The sequence below is a fragment of the Euleptes europaea genome, chromosome 4, assembly GCF_029931775.1.
Source record: "Euleptes europaea isolate rEulEur1 chromosome 4, rEulEur1.hap1, whole genome shotgun sequence".
In the NCBI taxonomy this organism is placed as follows: Eukaryota; Metazoa; Chordata; class Lepidosauria; order Squamata; family Sphaerodactylidae; genus Euleptes; species Euleptes europaea.
The window spans coordinates 104,168,540-104,186,339 of record NC_079315.1 but is presented as its reverse complement, the minus strand read 5'-3'; the positions used below and the strand labels follow the sequence as shown (position 1 = coordinate 104,186,339).

At 45.3% G+C, this 17,800-nt stretch overlaps 1 protein-coding gene across 1 annotated transcript in view; it reads right to left on the bottom strand.

The window, feature by feature from the left end:
* Window positions 1-17,800, bottom strand: part of LIFR (LIF receptor subunit alpha) — a 57,023-nt gene that overhangs the window by 11,136 nt on the left and 28,087 nt on the right. The window contains exons 11-15 of the mRNA XM_056849061.1: window positions 16,708-16,921; window positions 10,552-10,728; window positions 8,814-8,915; window positions 6,248-6,415; window positions 5,087-5,242 (exon numbers count right to left, since the gene is read on the bottom strand). Of these exons, the coding sequence (XP_056705039.1) occupies window positions 5,087-5,242; window positions 6,248-6,415; window positions 8,814-8,915; window positions 10,552-10,728; window positions 16,708-16,921 (817 nt within the window). The remainder of the gene's footprint in view (window positions 1-5,086; window positions 5,243-6,247; window positions 6,416-8,813; window positions 8,916-10,551; window positions 10,729-16,707; window positions 16,922-17,800) is intronic.

Sequence of the window (17,800 nt, the reverse complement as noted above, 5' to 3'; positions counted from 1 at the left end):
AAGCAGTCCGGGGTGCATATTAGGGAGAAAAGTAGCATATAAATACTTCAATAAAATTAGCTGCAGTTCCTGATATATAGTTTCTTGGGAACACTGCATACTCCGCTAGCCAGAGGGCAGTGCCAGTATCCAGTTTGGTGGCCAAAGGCACTGCAGAAGATTGTCACATCATGTAAACAGCCAAAGATCCTGGTGCAGAAGTCCACGAAATGATCTTTTGTATCACAGGTGACATGCACCTCTCTGCGGCTCAGTGTTTTACCAGTGACGCCAATTAGCATAACCATATTTTAATGGCTCTTTTAAATAACAGTGCTTTAATAGAAATGCTTATAATTTTTACTGATTATTGGGATCTATGTATCTAAAGTCGTCAGCCGCCTCTGAGCCCGGCCCTGGCTGGGAAATAGAACGGGGCACAAATTGAATAAATAAATACATGAATGAATCAGCACGGTGTAGTAGTTTACAGCTGAAGAACTCTTCTCTTGTCAGTGTGCATCCCTTCAATTACCCTAAGGCAATTAGAGCATCCGAAAACCTCTAAGTCTGCCATAATCTCATTCTCATCACCAAGCCAGATCGTATCTTCTGAGAAAAGCCTGTAGAACCCATGAACCTCTCTGACGACTTCACGGGCAGTGGAGAAGTCACCAATTTTATTAAAACATCAAGTGGTATGGGCAAGCAAGCTCTAATTGTCTCAGGCAGTGCCCCCCCCCCCGCAAAATCTCATTGTGTGGCCACAGTACCATGCTCTGCTCCCGCCCCTGTCGTACGCATAGCAATGATTGCTCTGAGCAATGCTGAATGTCTTTGTACAGTCTCTTGGATATCAAGGGTGCAGACATGACTCCACAGCATGCATCTCAGCTGTGTCAGAGTGGAAATTGCAATAAGAAAGCTTTTCCTGTACAAAACCTAGGAAACAGTAGTGTGTGTGTGTGTGTGTGTGTAAACAACGAAGAAGAAAGGAGGAGGAAGAGGAAGGAGATGAAGAAGAAGAAGGAAGAAGAAAATTTTCTCTACCTTTTAAGGAGAATCAAATTGGCTTACCAGCGTGGAATAGTGGTTAAGAGCGGTGGTCTGGAGTGGTGGACTCTGATCTAGAGAACTGGGTTTGATTCCCCACTCCTCCACCTGAGCGGTAGAGGTTAATCTGGTGAACTGGATTTGTTTCCCCACTCCTACACAGAAAGCCAGCTTGGTGACCTTGGGCCAGTCACACTCTCTCAGCCCCGCCTACCTCACAACAGGGTGTTTTTTGTGGGGAGGGTGAGGGAAGGTGATTGTGAGCCAGTTTGAGTCTCCCTTAAGTGGTAGAGAAAGTCGGCATATAAAAGCCAAGTCTTCTTCTTCTCCTCCCCTTCCTCTCCCCACAACAGACACCTTGTGAGGTAGCTGAGGCTGAGAGAGTTCGGAGAGAACTGTAACTAGCCCAAGGTCACCCAGCTGACTTCATGTGTAGTAGTGGGGAAACCAACCCGGTTCACCAGATTAGCGTCCGCCGCTCATGTGGAGGAGTGGGGAATCAAACCTGGTTGTCCAGATTAGAGTCCACTTAACTACTACACCACGCTGGTTCACTACCCACCCCATATCTTGACAACAACCTGTCAGGCTAACCCAAGGTCACCTAGTGATGTTCACGACATAGCAGGGATTAGAACCGGAGTCCCCCAGCTCCTAAACCAACAATCTAACCACACCCTCATTAGCACATTATCTTGATACTTACAGGACAATGATTAGCACATTACCTTTGATACTTTTTGCAGGACAATGATTCAGCTCAACCCAACCCCTTTCTGACTATATATTACTCTTCCTACACACTTGACACTGAGAGACACTGTCCTTCAGTGTAACTCCTCTGAAGGTGCCTGCCACAACTGCTGGCGAAACGTCAGGAAAGAAAATACCAAGACCACGGTTACACAGCCCGGATAACCCACAAGAACCAATGAACTCTGACTGTGAAAGCCTTCGACAAAATCTAACCACTGTACTACGCTGCTCCTCCTATGCTCCCCAGAGACATTTTATGCTCATTCTTTCCCTCTACACCCTCCACACTGGTTCTTCAGCAATGCCATTTTTTTCTGAAGCCCATTGGGGGTTTTTTTATTCCCAAAACATCTGCCCATTATGCTCTTCCTTCTCTTCCTCCACCAACCACAACTCCAAGCTTGACGCACCCGCTTCACATTGTTCAATCATGTGACATAAGCTACACAGATTTCTTGTGTGTCTGCAGACAGTGGGACTGTGTTTGACCAAGATTAGTTCCTTTGAACACACAACAAACGCGTGGCTTCCCATCCCGAACAACAACTCCACACCCTGGTGAAGGACAGCAGGGGATGATTCGTGGGTGCCTTTCTCCCTCTCCAGAGTCCGCTGGCGTCTGTCAGACTTGCTAATGATGATCTGGCGATGCTCATCCATGGTCCCGAAGCCTTCCAATGGCTCAAAATGCAAGTCCTCTCTGCCTTTCGACTGAAGGTAGCAGGTATGAACACATCACACCGATCCTGAACATCTGCTCTGGTTGTTTCTTTATTACCAAGTTTGATTCAAAGTTGCCGACGCAGTGTTATAATAGCCACGAATACACATTACTTGAAGGATCATCTTCCCCTACATGAACCTGTGCAACAGCTTAAGCACTTTCAGCAGTTCCTTTTATCTCTGAAGAAGATTAAATCTGCTTCTGTCCAGATGAAGGCCTTTTAAAGCTGTGGCTTAAAAACAGGCTCCTTGAAAATGTTAAGAAGGCACCCTGCTTGGCTGAAGCTCAGCTGCATTATTTAGGATGGTGTTTGAATAAGGAAAGGGTTATCTTTAGGCAGTTTCTGAGACAGTTCTGGGATTTATTCGGGCTAAGTTCATTTCCCCTGCTTTTTGCCTTAATTGTTGTTCTCATTTTATATTACTTAGTTCTTCTGTCCAAACATAGCAGCAGAAGCAGCAGCAAAAGCAGCAGCAGTAGTAGTAGATTTTATATGCCAACTTTCTCTACCACTTAAGGAAGAATCAAACCAGCTTACAATCTCCTTCCCTTCCCCTCCCCACAACAGACACCCTGTGAGGTAGGTGGGGATGAGAGAGTGTGACTAGCCCAAGGTCACCCAGCTGGCTTCATGTGTAGGAGTGGGGAAACAAATCCAGTTCACCAGATTAGCTCCGCTGCTCATGTGGAGGAGTGGGGAATCGAGCCCGGTTCTCCAGATCAGAGTCCACCACTCTGAATATTCTCTTTTTTAAAGCCACCTCTTATGATAGTTAATGCAGGTTATGAACACATTAATAAATGAAGAAGAAGAGTTGGTTTTTATACCCCACTTTTCTGTACTGTAAGGAGTCTCAAAGTGGCTCACAACTGCCTCCCCTCTCCCCCCACAACAGGCACCTTGTGAGGTAGGTGAGGCTGAGAGAGTTGTGAGAGAACTGTGACTAACCCAAGGTCATTCAAGCTGGTTTCATGTAAAGGAGTGGGGAAGCTAACCTGGTTCACCAAATTAAAGTCTGCCATTCTTAACTACTACACCACACTGGCTCTACCCACCCCTGGACTTTTTTGATGAAAGGGAGCTTTGTTTCCCCAACATAAACAGGTGCTGGACACACACACCCTTCCACCGCTCTTCTTGGCTGCTGCAGCAGAGACATCTTCTCCTGGCTGGTTATGAGTAGTTGGGATGAGCAGAGTTTGCCTTTGATATACTCTGCTGAGGTCAGGGTAGGCCATAATGGAGGAGGTGGTATTAGCATTCAGCACAGTTAACAGGAAGCTTCCTACTGAGAGCAAAGGTAACCAAGAGCAGCCACGGTTGCAGGCATGTTGGACAGAGGAGGCACTCAATAGCCTGAGGCGAGTTGTTGAGTTTTACTGTGCCACTTATGACGGTGTGCCCTTCCTACCAGAGAACCAATGACAACTTGTAGCAGAAGGACAGAGATTTTTCTTTCCATTCTTAACTAAATGTTACGAGTGAACACCTTCTCTGCTTTTTTAAAAAACACCAGGTTTTACACCTTTTTACAGTGTATTGTCGGCATCTGGTGAAAGGTCCTCTTCTCTATTTATTTCAAGATGGCAGGAGTACATGGTCTAAATTTGAAGCTGCAGCGCCTTCTGTAAGCGGCGGCTCACCTACAGATCTGATCAAAGTTTGGCTCTTGAGTGTCAGCAAAGGAGGTCGGTCGTCACCCATGGCTACGTTGTACTGATGAGAAGCCCGAAAAGCCAAAGGGGGTAATAAAAAGTGGGAATGAGTGAAGGTGGGTGTGCCTGTTCCACTGAGGAACAGCTCTAACTGTTAGAAAATTCTTCCTAATGTCTAGATGGAAACTCTTTTGATTTAATTTCAACCCATTGGTTCTGGTCTCCAACCTTCTGGAGCAACAGAAAACAACTGTGGATTCATTGATTAATAATAGTGAACTGGTTTTAAGATTTTAAAGTTTATTCATTGTATATTGTGGTTTTACTGTATTATATTATACTGTAGCTAATGATATTAGCCACCCACATCTGCCCATTATGCTCTTCCTTCTCTTCCTCCACCAACCACAACTACAAGCTTGACCCGCCCGCTTCACATTGTTCACATGATAGAGGGGAGGATACAAATCAAAACAAACAAACAAATAAATACCTAGAATGGCCAAAATGGCAACTGTTGTTTGATAGGGGCAAGAAGGAGAATCTTGTGTAGTTATTTCTAGTATGCCAGCACACTCAATAAATGCATAGGATTAAAAACAAGTCACTGGGATTGGACCATTACAACTTACTGAGGTTTTATCATACAGATAGCTTATAAACTGCAGTTTATTGTAATGCCCGAAGGAGGCCGCTGTAAGTTTTAGATTTGAGTGTTGGGAGGGGGGAGTACAGCATCAGGTATTTCCATGATCCGGCAAAATTCAGTAATGATAATGAATATTTTGTTCATGACTGGAAGATTCTTTTTCATGAACAGGACATTTGCTATTTTAGCGCTGTGCGCCATACTCTCTTTCCACTGCTTACAGGGTCACAGCAATCCCCAACCCCAAACAAAAGCACGACGCCACTTACCATTTTCCTTCGTGACCACGTACAAGCTAACCCCAGGTCCAATTCCTCCAGCAGTGTAGGCACTTAAATTCAGGTGGTAGCTAGTTTTCCCTTGAAGGTTCGATATTTTGAGTTTTGTTTGCGTAGGCTTCGTAATGTTAAACAACTCTGGATGACATGGGTTTAAAAGGGGGGGGATAAGAGTAAGAATCAGTCAAATGGCTGAACACCTCCCCCACTACCATCCCTCAATGCATCTCAGAAGCAAGATTTAGTAAAAATGGTTTTGTAAGAGCATTTCTCCCTATCTCATAATACAAGAACAAGGGGTCATTTGCTGAAGCTGGAGGGTGAGAGATCCAAAACAGATAAAAGGAAGTATTTCTTCCCACAGTGCATAGCTCAATTGTGGGACTCCCTGCCCCAGGATGCGGTGATGGCTGCCAACTTGGAAGGCTTTAAGAAGGGTGTGGACATGTTCGTGGAGGAGAGGGCTATCCATGGCTACTAGTCAAAATGGATACTAGTCATGATGCATACCTATTCTCTCCAGGATCAGCGGAGCATGCCGAATATATTAGGTGCTGTGGAACACAGGCAGGATGGTGCTTCTGCAGTGGTCTTGCTTGTGGGCTTCCTAGAGGCACCTGGTTGGCCACTGTGTGAACAGACTGCTAGACTTGATGGGCTTTAGTTTGATCCAGCATGGCCTTTCTTATGTTCTTATGTGTGGTTAAAAGCACTGGAGCCCCCATGAGCATCTGGCAAAAGTGATCAGCCTCATGCTGATGAGGTTCACAAGAGTGCTGGCATGCAAACTAGTAGGCTTGGACCCAGCCGAACATTTCCATGGATACAAAGGTTTCTGCCTGTGCAACACTACTCTCTCACAACTCCCCCTCCGGCTGCAGCACAAAATGCCCCCCAAATGATGTTCCTGGGGCCAGAAGCAGCATTTATGGTGGGCATTTGGGGCTGCAGCGAGAGGGGACAGGCGAGAAAGTCCCACTCTGTGGAAGCGTCCTGCTGGATCCAACCCAAAACCTGGTTTACTGGAAAGCATCATGCAGATTTCCGTCTTTATCCGGACTGTCAATACCACCCTTCGCATGTGCAGTCTGAAGCGCAATTTGTCACAAAGGATATTTCTCAAGCTGTAGGCAGTCACGAGGGATCATTTACCTGTTTCAAACCCCCGGGGCTTTATTCTGCCTTCCTCCCCTTTGGCAAACTGAAGCAAGTAGCCTTTTAAGAAACCGCCACTCTCATTGACAGGAAACATCTCCCACGTTATCGTGATGGAATCTGAAGTGGTATCTTTCACCAACACCTTGGGTGCTATTCTTGGACCTGGGTAGAAGGCAAAAGGAAGGGAGGATTATGTTTTGATAACACAGATAAGACACATAAACTGCAACTGCACATTGTAGGTCATCTATCCTAAAAGAGAGAGCCAGCGTGGTGTAGTGGTTAGGAGCAGAGGACTCTAATCTGGAGAACCAGGTTTGATTCCCTGCTCCTCCACATGAAGCCAGCAGGGTGACCTTGGGCTCGTCACAGTTCTCTGAACTCTCTCAGCCCCACCTACCTCACAAGGTGTGTTGTGGGGAGATGAAGGGAAGGAGACTGTGAGCCAGTTTGATTCTTAAAAGGTAGAGGAAATCGGCATATAAAAACCAACTCTTCTTATAAAAGGCAAAGAGACATTATACAGGAAGCATCTTCCATTGGACCAACTTCAATTGCAGAGTGTACAGAGAAGTAATAAACGCAACTGGAATAGAGCCGGGGAACAACCGCAGGAAGGTGCTGTATACATGATTAAGTGGATAAGTTCTGAAACAAAAGCAACCCCCTACACACACAAACATTTACCTTGCTGGTGTTCCATTGCTCATTGTTTCAAGAGCAAGATTCGAATCCAGTCGCAGATTGACTATAATTGTTGATCTTGCTTTAAGGTGCTACTGGATCCGAATCTTGCTCTTCTACTGCAGTCATGGCTACCCACTTGAAAACTATCTTCATTGTTTCAAAGAAGCAAGAGTCCAGTAGCACTTTAAAGACTAACAAAATTTCTGGCAGGGTGTGAGCTTTCGTGAGCCACAGCTCACTTCTTCAGATACAGCTAGAATATGATTCCATCTATTCTTAAGTAGAGACGAGTGAATTAGACACACATCGGCAATGTAAATGTCAAAAGCAAGTAAATGATATTAGCAGGTGTGATTGGGCTAGGCGTGATATGCAGAGGTTTAGTAGGCGTGGAGAAATTAGCATTGCTAATGAGACAGGAATCCCAGATCCCTATTCAGTCCAGGAGAATGCTCAAGACAATGAAGCTCAAGACAGTACATGTATCAAACCCCTGTGGACTCTTGCTCTTTTCTACTGCTAGTGAAAGACTAACACCGGTACCCATCGTGATCTATCTTCATTGTTTCAAGTTACCGTTTGCACTGACTAGCATTGGGCTCCAGACCACTCAGGAGGGGGGGCAGGCACTAGGATAGCAAAAAAAAACCCCGAAACAGTGGTGAGAGTCAAGAGCGCCTAATGAGACAAGAGCTCTTCTCTTCACATTTAGCTTACTTCATGCACTTGAAAATCTGGAAAATGAATGGCAGAAACCAGTAACTGAATCAGCTTTCCAAGTCCAAAGGACACCTTTAACCCCAACCTGTAATATGGGAACACGTTCATTGTTTATCTGTGCTATGTTCTATTTAGATGTGCCCTCATATGGATATAAGAAAAGCCCTGCTGGGTCAGACCAGAAGTCCTACAGCCTCCTGCTTGCCGCAAGGACCAGTCAGATGCTTCTGAGAAGCTCACAAGCAACAGCCCTTCCCTCCTGCCGCCCCCTCCCTGGCAACAGTACATCAGAGGTATTCCGCTTAACCAATGTGTGTAACTACCATTGATTGGTGGGTCCCGTACAAATTTGTCTAATGTCTTTCTAAAGCTGGTCTTGTTCTTGTCCCCCTTTGTTTCCCTTTTTCTCTTTTTGTCCATGTGGCTTCAGTCCCTTGCACACACTGAACTGCACCTGTTCTGCTTTGAGTCTCTCCGAAAAATGGTTGTACCCTTGCTGGGGCCGCTCACCTAAAACTTATAGCCGGGGTGAAGACCCAGCAATTGAACAGCAATTATTGTAGGATGACCCAATCGTTACACACATCCATACAAAGTGCAAGGATAAAAGCACGCCAAAGAAATCAGTTAATTACTTCTTCGATCTCATAGAATCATAGAATTGGAAGGGACCTCAGGGGTCATCTAGTCCAACCCCCTTGCACAATGCAGGAAATTCACAATTACCTTCCCCACAAACACCCTCAGTAACCTTTGCTCCTTCTTGGAAGGTGGCCAAAAAAAACCAACCCTCCAGGATCCCTGGCCAAACTGGCCGGGCGGAAAACTGCTTCCTGACCCCAAAGTGGCCATCGGCATTACTGTGGGCATGTAAGAAAGGGCCATGAGAGCCAAACACTGACACAACCCTTCCCGCCCTCCCTCCCTCCCTAAGTTCTCAGAATCAGCATTGCTGGCAGATGGCTGTCTAGCCTCTGCTTTAAAACCTCCAAAGAGGGAGAGCCCACCACCTCCCAAGGAAGCCTGTTCCACTCCTTTATTTTTTTTTCCGATTTGTAAACCGCCCCAGCCTAGACCAGGTTCAGGGCGGCTTTTAGTATTAATTCAATAAACCCCAAGCACATTCACGTTAGCAAAAGGCAAGTGCACTTACTCAATTCTTTTGTGTAGCCATCTATGTATTTCATTAGCTGATATCCATTGTCTTTGCAGCCAAGGACAGTAAAACTGTATCTCACTCCCGGCTCGAAAAGAGCTGTGAGACAGGAACATCATTTTTAAAATATTTCGTGTATGTTTTCATACACGTAACAATTATTCAATGACATATTAGAGCCAGGCTAGTTTACATATTAATATTTTCTTCCCTGAGCATTAGAACAGAAATTCTGTAACTCATTATTTTGATCCTTAGAAAAGAGGGAATTGTTCCTAGATGGCTAAATTTTTCCGTAATTAACCTCCCTAAGCCAGGAGATACAATGTTGGGCTCCCTCAAAGCATGAACGGTCCTAACTGTGCTCTTACATCGACATTTATTATTCTATGCTTGTTCAAATTTTTATCCCATGTCTCTCCAAACATGCCTGACTCAAGGAAGGAAGATCCTGTGTGTATCTCAAGGACCCACATCAGGATGGCTTTGGGCGATTGAGAGTCATGCAGCAGCTGCTTAAAAGACTGCTGTGTCCTCGCCTAAGCCCTCTTTTTGTCCAGATTTCGGAGGAGCCGCAGAGGGAAGACTAGGGTTCACAGTGTGTGACCACAGCTACAAGCAGCCAGCTTCTCACGCAGTTACAAGCACCATGAAGTAAACTCATAAGTAACTGCCAAGCAGCAACCAGTTACCAATACCAATACCAGAACCTTTAATGGCAACCAGTTGCTTGATCCTATTAGAACTGTGAGGGGCCGTGGCTCAGTGGTAGAGCACCTGCTTGGCATGCAGAAGGTCCCAGGTTCAATCCCCGGCATCTCCACTTAAAGGGACTAGGAAAGTAGGTGATGTGAAAGACCTCCACCTGAGACCCTGGAGCGCTGCTGCCGGTCTGCGTAGACAATACTGACTTTGATGGACCAAGGGTCTGGTTCAGTATAAGGCAGCTTCACGTGTACTAACTCTGGTATGCATTGCCAATATCACATCAATTTCACTCCCCTATTAGCTAAAGTTCTCATGTAGAAGGCTGGGAAGGCTGCGATTATGATAAAATAGCAGTTTGCAACACAATTGCAGATCTCTCTCATCAAGAAGATATATCAGGGGCAGCTCCAGAGGAGGGATTAATTCAGCTACTAGAGGCCTTGTTATTTTGTCTTAGGCCCCAGCCAGTCCAGGGGAAAGGATCGTGGCACTGGCCATTTAGCTGAGAGACCAAAAAGGCAAAAAACAAGACATTTCCCACACTAGTTCTGTTCCCTAAATCCTCCCTGAACAAAACAAGACACAGATGGATGGGCACACAGCCCATGCAACTTGGCTACAATTAAGCACACAACTGCTAGCATCGTGAAGGGACACAAAAACAGAAATCTTGGAGGAAATCTAAGCATGGTGCTAGCAAGGGATGGGGGAATCATTTCAGAAAGTACAGCACAGCTGATAGGTACACTTGACATGGCCCTTATAAGTCAAATGTTGAGCCATCAGCTCCGAACGGACCATCTAGTTCAGCAGTTCTCCACGGTCTCGCAGCCATCTTGGGCGGCTCTGCTACAAAAGGATTGTTTGTTGAAGACGTGTGGGGTGATAAAAGTGTGGGGTCTTGCACACACCACACACGAGCTATGGCCCCTCTCCTCACTGGCGCTCTCCTTTGCAACTGCAGTCTTCCAATGAAAACGAAGCAAAACCCTTGCACCCATAGAGGGAAATACCCTTGTTTTCTTACCAGATTTGATCACAGCGTGTGTCACATTGGAAGGAAATGTTTCCCAATCTACAACACAGGGTCCAGGCCCGGGGGCACACCATCTGACTGTGTAGCCACAGGTGACTTCAGAATCATTGTGCCAAGCGATGGAAACGCCATCTCCTGTTGCAAAACCTTCTTCTGTCATGGGACTATCTGAAACACGGAGAGTGTCAAAAGTTAGTCCTTGAGACTTCCTTGCTGCATTCAGATATTTAGGCCCTCCTTTTCCAACCCGCCCAATACAAATTCACAGACAACCACTACAACAGTGTACCCTTTATGCCTAACAAGCCCACCATCTAAAATTAAAGCTGTACAATATGATCCAGTTAGAACATAAGAACATAAGAAAAGCCCTGCTGGATCAGACCAAGGCCCATCAAGTCCAGCGGTCTGTTCACGCAGTGACCAACCAGGTGCCTCTAGGAAGCCCCCAAACAGGACGACTGCAGCAGCATTGTCCTGCCTGTGTTCCACAGCACCTAATATAATAGGCATGCTCCTCTGATACTAGAGAGAACAGGCATGCAGCATGACTAGCATCCACTTTAACTAATAGCCATGAACACCCCTTTCCTCCATGAATATGTTCCCTCCCCTCTGAAAGTCTTCCAAGTTGGCAGCCATCACCACATCCTGGGGTGATGATTGCCAACATCACACAGGGGACTCCTTCCAGAGCCTCTAAGATATTTATTTCAATAAATATCGATCATACTCAAACTTTCCAATATTGAGCCAGATGACATGTGGTAGATGAACAACTTCAAGCATTCCTGGATGGATGTGGTTTCAAGCTTGGTTATGGGACTGGAATCACAAAAATCAAAGAATCGTACTCCCTCTTTCCATCTCCTGTTGATTCTCCGGGCCCTCTCAGCAATTTTTGATACCATAGATCACGATGTCTTTCTGGACCATCTTCTGAGGCCATAATTTGGGTCCCCTCTACCTTCTGAGATTAAATCCGTGGCAACTGTGTGGGCACCCCAGGAGAGGGCCTTCTTGGTCATGGCACCAAAACTCTGGTACTCTCCCTAGAAAAGCTTGTCTGTCCACTTCTGTTGCCATCTTCTACCAGCAGATGAAGACTTCTCGGTTTTGTCTGGTGTTCCCTCAGTGATCCTTCCTTCATGCCCTGTTTTAATTGTTATTAGGTTGTTGTATGTGTATCTTCACTTGGTTTGAATGATGTGGGGTTTTGTTGTTGTTGGGTTAATAGATTTTTGTTGTTGTTTTGTTGGTTTAATAGTTTTTAAGATTTGTTTTTTACCGGTTAGCTGTCTTGGTGGCCCTAATGAGGGCAGAAAGACAGGGTATAAATTCTGTAAATAAATACCCTCTTAATTGCTGGTTTCATGTCCTTCCCTTAGGAACATAATGCCTTTTCAAGTGAGAAAGGAAGAAGAGGCAAACCCACATAGCTAGAGCAGGGATGTTTAACTTAAAGACACCTTTGCATGTGATTGTTGCGGTCACAGCTACAGATTTATTCTTCAGCCTGCAGCACTTCCATAGTTGTAGTGACCAGGTTGCCTGATAAATGTTGCTCAGATCAGAAACTGCAGCTCTGCCCATTACCTTATCCCAGGGCCGACAGAGTCTGTTAAAGGATCATTTCATATCCACCCAATCCAAATCAAATCTGTAAACGCACACAATTTGTTTTTTACAGATGGATAAGGATGCATGATCTCCATTATGTCTATGCCTTTCAAAACAACCAACTTCCCCATCCACACACACAAAAAATACTTATAAGTAAATCTTGTCCTAGGGAACTACACTGTTACAGCACATGCAAAGATAATTTCATAACAAGATACCTGGCACACCAACCTAATGTCTGCTTGCACTGGAGCATCTAGCAAGTAAATCAGATTTCGTTCTATTAAAAGCTCATTGACACTGTACTGGCTTAAATTCAGATTTTCCAGCTCTCCGTTAGGACTCAGCCAGGATAAACCAGACTGTGGAGCAAGGTATACATCTTATCCGAAACAAACTGTATGACGTAAGTTCCACTTAAGTAAATAAGTATTATTTCATGTAGTACCATCAATAGTTCTTACAAGTAACTGCCTTTAGGATGGGCATGTTAAATGCATTTTCCAGCATACATTTTCCCTTTCTTCCCTACGATTTTGTCAGTTGCTAATGGAATACTTAAGATTGCTGATTCATTAGCTGCTCAGCTTAGAACACCGACAAATACCAAATATAGACCTGAACTGGCAGAGAAAGGGGGTGGGGGGGTGGAAGAGATCTGTTTAGTGCAGGAGTTTACAGCGATATTTATTTCATAGAAGCATAGAGCTGGAGGGGCCATACAGGCCATCTAGTTTAACCCCCTGCTATTTCTAGCTGCCAGATGTATATCACAAGTGGAATCAATAAGTGCATGGAATTGCATCTGTTTGGTAACAGGCCCATGCTTGAAATATTTATCACATATCTAGTTCGCACAGAGAAAATTTCAGTCTTGTGTAACTTTACTCATGAGGAAGTTCCACTGATCTCAGTGGGCCTTACCTGCCTTGCCATATGCAGCTGTTAGCCATAATTTGGTTTTATTTCTTTGATGTCTAACCTGCCCTTTCCTGGACAAGTGAAGCTCGGAGCGGCTCACAACTTTTTAGAACAACCTAAAATCAGTATGTAGTTACATAAAATACAACACTAAAACCAGGCGCCCTACTGTCACAGCAGCAGATACAACTATAATAACATAACACAGCAGCATTATCAATTTATCCTGTTCATGGAGAGATGGCAGAGATAAAAGAACATAAGAAAAGCCACGCTGGATCAGACCAAGGTCCATCAAGTCCAGCGGTCTGTTCGCACAGTGGCCAACCAGGTGTCTCTAGGAAGCCCACAAACAAGACGACTGCAGCAGCACCATCCTGCCTGTGTTTTACAGCAGCACCTAATATAACAGGCATGCTCCTCTAATACTAAAGTGACGGAGGAGGAGGGAGGAGGAGGGACAAGAGGAGAAGGGGAGGCCAGCCAGAAGTGAAATATTTCTGTCCTGCCTGCCTCTAAGCTCCTGTCTGGCTTTCAAGCAGCTCACGAAACTCACGACACACCTCAAATGAAATGAAAGACATCATTCTCTCTTCTCGGCTTCCAAAGCATTTGAAGAATGCACACAACGCAGTTAAAAAAAAAAAAAACCTGCCAGCTTATTCCTTGTGCAGCTTTCTGGATGAGTCACGCTCCGTGACTGCAATCCGTGACTCACTGTGCCTCAGAAATGAGTTGCAGTGCGGGGTGCTACAGACAGAGACAGTCATTCAAACTTCGGAGTGTCTAAGTAGCGTCTAGCAAGAAGTAAGAATTGCCAGCTGTTCATTTAGCTCACAGCTACAGAATGCAGACGTTTGGAGCATCCTACAGTTCTGAAGGGCAAAGTCCCAGCACTGGTCACCAGGGAGTACTTTGTTTTATTTAGATCCAGGACGTTTGCCATTTTGTTCAGCCAATGGGGTGGATTCCATCAGGTTTTCCACAGGTGAAAAAGCTCTTCCAGGGATCGTGGACTCATACGGACAAAAGCCAAGAGAGATGAGAGCTGCAGTGAGAAGGAGAATGACAAGAACAGGCAGAAAAACAGGGGAAATCCAACCCAATACAAGCAAGGGCAAATGAATTCATGATGGGGCTAAGGAGAACACCTAGCATATAGGGAGCTTCAATGCCATCCAGCTGTGCTCTTATATTTGTGGGTTGATCCTAATAAAAAGCATTACATGTTTATTGTAGCCACAGTTTTAGCATAATTTTCTTGCATTGTTTGCTTCTGACTGGTTGTTATCCCTCCTGCATGTTATTTTAACCAGTGAAAGGCAGGACAGAAATTCCCTAAAATAAATAATCCTTCACTAATGGGTAGGAGGCTGTGTTTTTTCTTCTTCATAGAAGCCAGCCTGCCGTTACAAATCTTCCTGCCCAGGAAATCCTCAGAAGGTTCCAGGGTTCCCTGGGACACAATTTGAAAACCTTGAGTGATATTCATGTGGGAAATCTGTAATGACCGATAACTGCCTTCATCGAATACCAAAGTGAAAGTGTGAATCATATCCCAGGGGGGCTTGTGGCAAAGGATTCGGATTCCAGAGGTCTCACGTACAGGTCACAGCTGGCGTGGAGGCGAGAGACTTTCTACATCTCTTCCTCCTTCTGGGATGTACGGAAAAACCTCGGGAGCACAACAGTCAACGCAGCTGAGTTGCCAGGACAAAACTGCGAAACTAAGTCAGCAGATGAGTGGTATCCCTGTCTTCCTGTTCACATCTGGCTTTGGAGATGTACTTCTGTTGTCTGTGGCTTGGGAACCATGCAACATAGGCCAGCAGCATGCACACTGTTTTCAGAACAACATTCCACTGTGGTCTGTGGAGATGCAACACTCAAGAACAAGCATTAACATCCTGTCCCAGGATGTGGTGATGGCTGCCAACTTGGAATGCTTTAAGAGGGGAGTGGACATGTTCATGGAGGATTCATGGCTACTAGTAAAAATGGATACTAGCTGTGATCCATACCTATACTCTCCAGTATCAGAGGAGCATGCCTATTATATTAGGTGCTGTGAAACACAGGAAGGATAATGCTGCTGCAGTCAACTTGCTTGTGGGCTTCTTAGAGGCACCTGGTTGGCCATTTGGAGGCAGCGCTGTGGAGTGGTTAAGAATGGTGGTTTGGAGTGGTGGACTCTGATCTGGAGAACCGGGTTTGATTCCCCACTCCCCCACATGAGCGGCGGAGGCTAATCTGGTGAACTGGATTTGTTTCCCCACTCCTCCACACGAAGCTAGCTGGGTGACCTTGGGCTTGTCACGGCTCTTAGAGCTCTCTGTTGTAAGGGAGGGGAAGAGAAGGTGATTGTAGAGAAAGTCCGCATATAAAAACCAACTCTTCTTCTTCTTCATAGTGTGAACAGACTGCTGGACTTGATGGACCTTGGTCTGATCCAGCATGGCTTTTCCTATGTTCTTATGAAGATATTCATATGGGAAATAGTAACAAAACACACACTTGTTCTTCAGTGTTACTGTTTCGGTTTCCATACTGACCCACATGCCTTACTGGTGTTTTTATCTTACCACAGGCAGCATAATTTTCCTTCATCCTAGAGATTTAGGCCCTTTCACAGATCTCTGGTGGAAGCCACCGAAAGCCAAAAACCTGTCAAGGGTAGCCATGACACATCAAGTGGACAAGCTGCCTCTGAACTTGGGTCTTGCAATCAACTAAGCTACCCCATCAAGAGTTCCCTACGAGCATCTTTCATTCAGACCCAAGATGCCCAAGACCTCTACTTTCCTTTGGATTTCCACAGATCTTGCATTCATTCCTTCTCAAAGGCTTTTGTAGGCCATCTTGCTAGAGAGCATGGGCCACGGGAGAAAATACAAATGTTTCCAATGCCTTTAGATTCAGGCTGTCATGTGTTAAGTTTAACCTCTTTGTTGCATTTGTCGTTGCCTAGTAGACCACACAGAAAGGAACACAGCAGGACTTCCATACCTTTCCGCCTAAACATTAGGAAGAACTTTCTGACAAGAGCTGTTCCTCAGTGGAACAGGCTTCCTCAGGAGGTGGTGGGCTCTCCTTCTTTGGAGGTTTTTAAGCAGAGGCTAGATGGCCATCTGTCAGCAATGGTGATTCTGTGAACTTAGGCAGATCATGAGAGGGAGGGCAGGAAGGGTTGTGTCAGTGTTTGGCTCTCGTGGCCCTTTCTTACATGCCCAGGGTAATGCCGATCGCCACTTTGGGAAGCAATTGTCCTCCAGGCCAGATTGGCCAGAGATCCTGGAGGGTATTTGTTGCTATCTTCTGCATATGAAATCAGGGGTCACTGGGTCTGTGTGGGAGGGAGGTAGTTGTGAACATCCTGCATTGTGCAGGTGGTTGGACGAGATGACCATAGTGGTCCCTTCCACCTTTATGATTCTAAGAGAAGTTTTGTTCAGGTGGAGTTAGCAATTCAGGGTGAGAACAGCTAGCTACGCCTGCTCGAATTCCCCATTTTACATCATTTTAAAATGCAGATTCCAAGTTTGTACATCTCTGAAAAGCTGCTCATCTCCCATACCCAAATTCTCAACTTGACCTTGTACTTACCAGTGAGAACTTCTGCACTCTTTATGAGAGAAGGAGGAGAGGAGCCCGCTTTGTTCTCTGCCACGACACGAAATTCATAATCTTTCCCCCCAAGTTTTATTGCAATGCTGTTGTTGTGTGCAGGAACCTTCTGAGTGACCTTGCCTTTATCTTGTTCAGTCCAACACACTTCATAATTCTGTATCAATCCGTTTGTTTCAGAAAGGGGCAGCGGCTATTGACAAAGACACCGTGAAGGAAACAAAAAAGTGTTGAAGGAAACGTGGGGAAAAGGAAGTACGAGACAATAACAATAAAATGAAATTTCGAGGGCCTTAAAAAAACCCCCTACAAGTTCAGTCTTTTTTCAGGCCCTTTTGTGATCACAAGGGAAAGCCTTGTGCTAACAAAACGTTTGTCATTACAAAGAAACAGGATGCCTTTGAGGATCTCTCTTTCTACAGACTCTGCATCCAGATGGTGGATGAGTTCTAGCAAGATAGGTCAGGTTAAATTACGGAGATCAGAGGGGGCAGGTGTCCCCAGTCCAAAAGGTTTTTAATTGAATACATCTTTTTAAAAAATTAAATGATGTTCGGTCTATGCAATCCACTTTATTGACCCTTTAAAATATATATAATAATCTCGGTCTTCACACCACTGGTAAAATCAGTCAGGTACAACTCTCACCTTGCTTCAGTGCTGAAGAAAGAGACTGTTTAATGGCGCCTTCCTTAATATTCTACCCAATCAGTCCTGGACGTTTGTTATATTTTGCTGCAATAGTCTAACACAGGTGTCCCCAATGTGGTGCCTGTGGGTGCCATGGCACCCATTGATCCCTTTTCTGGACCCCGCCAAGTGTTTTTAGGAAGTGGGTGGGGCCAGGTCGGGCTTTTGCCCAGCAAGCCTTCTGATTGACTATTGGAGATTTGAGGGGGTTTTTAAATTGTTGCTTTGGCAGCAGCTGCCACCACAGCACAAGGACCTACACTGTAGTACTGAAGTTAAGCGGTGGCAATCATTTTGTGGCTGGCTCCACCTCCTGTGGCAGCTATTTTGTGGCAGCCACTTTGTTGCTGCACCCACGATGCCATGTCAGAATTCCAAAAGT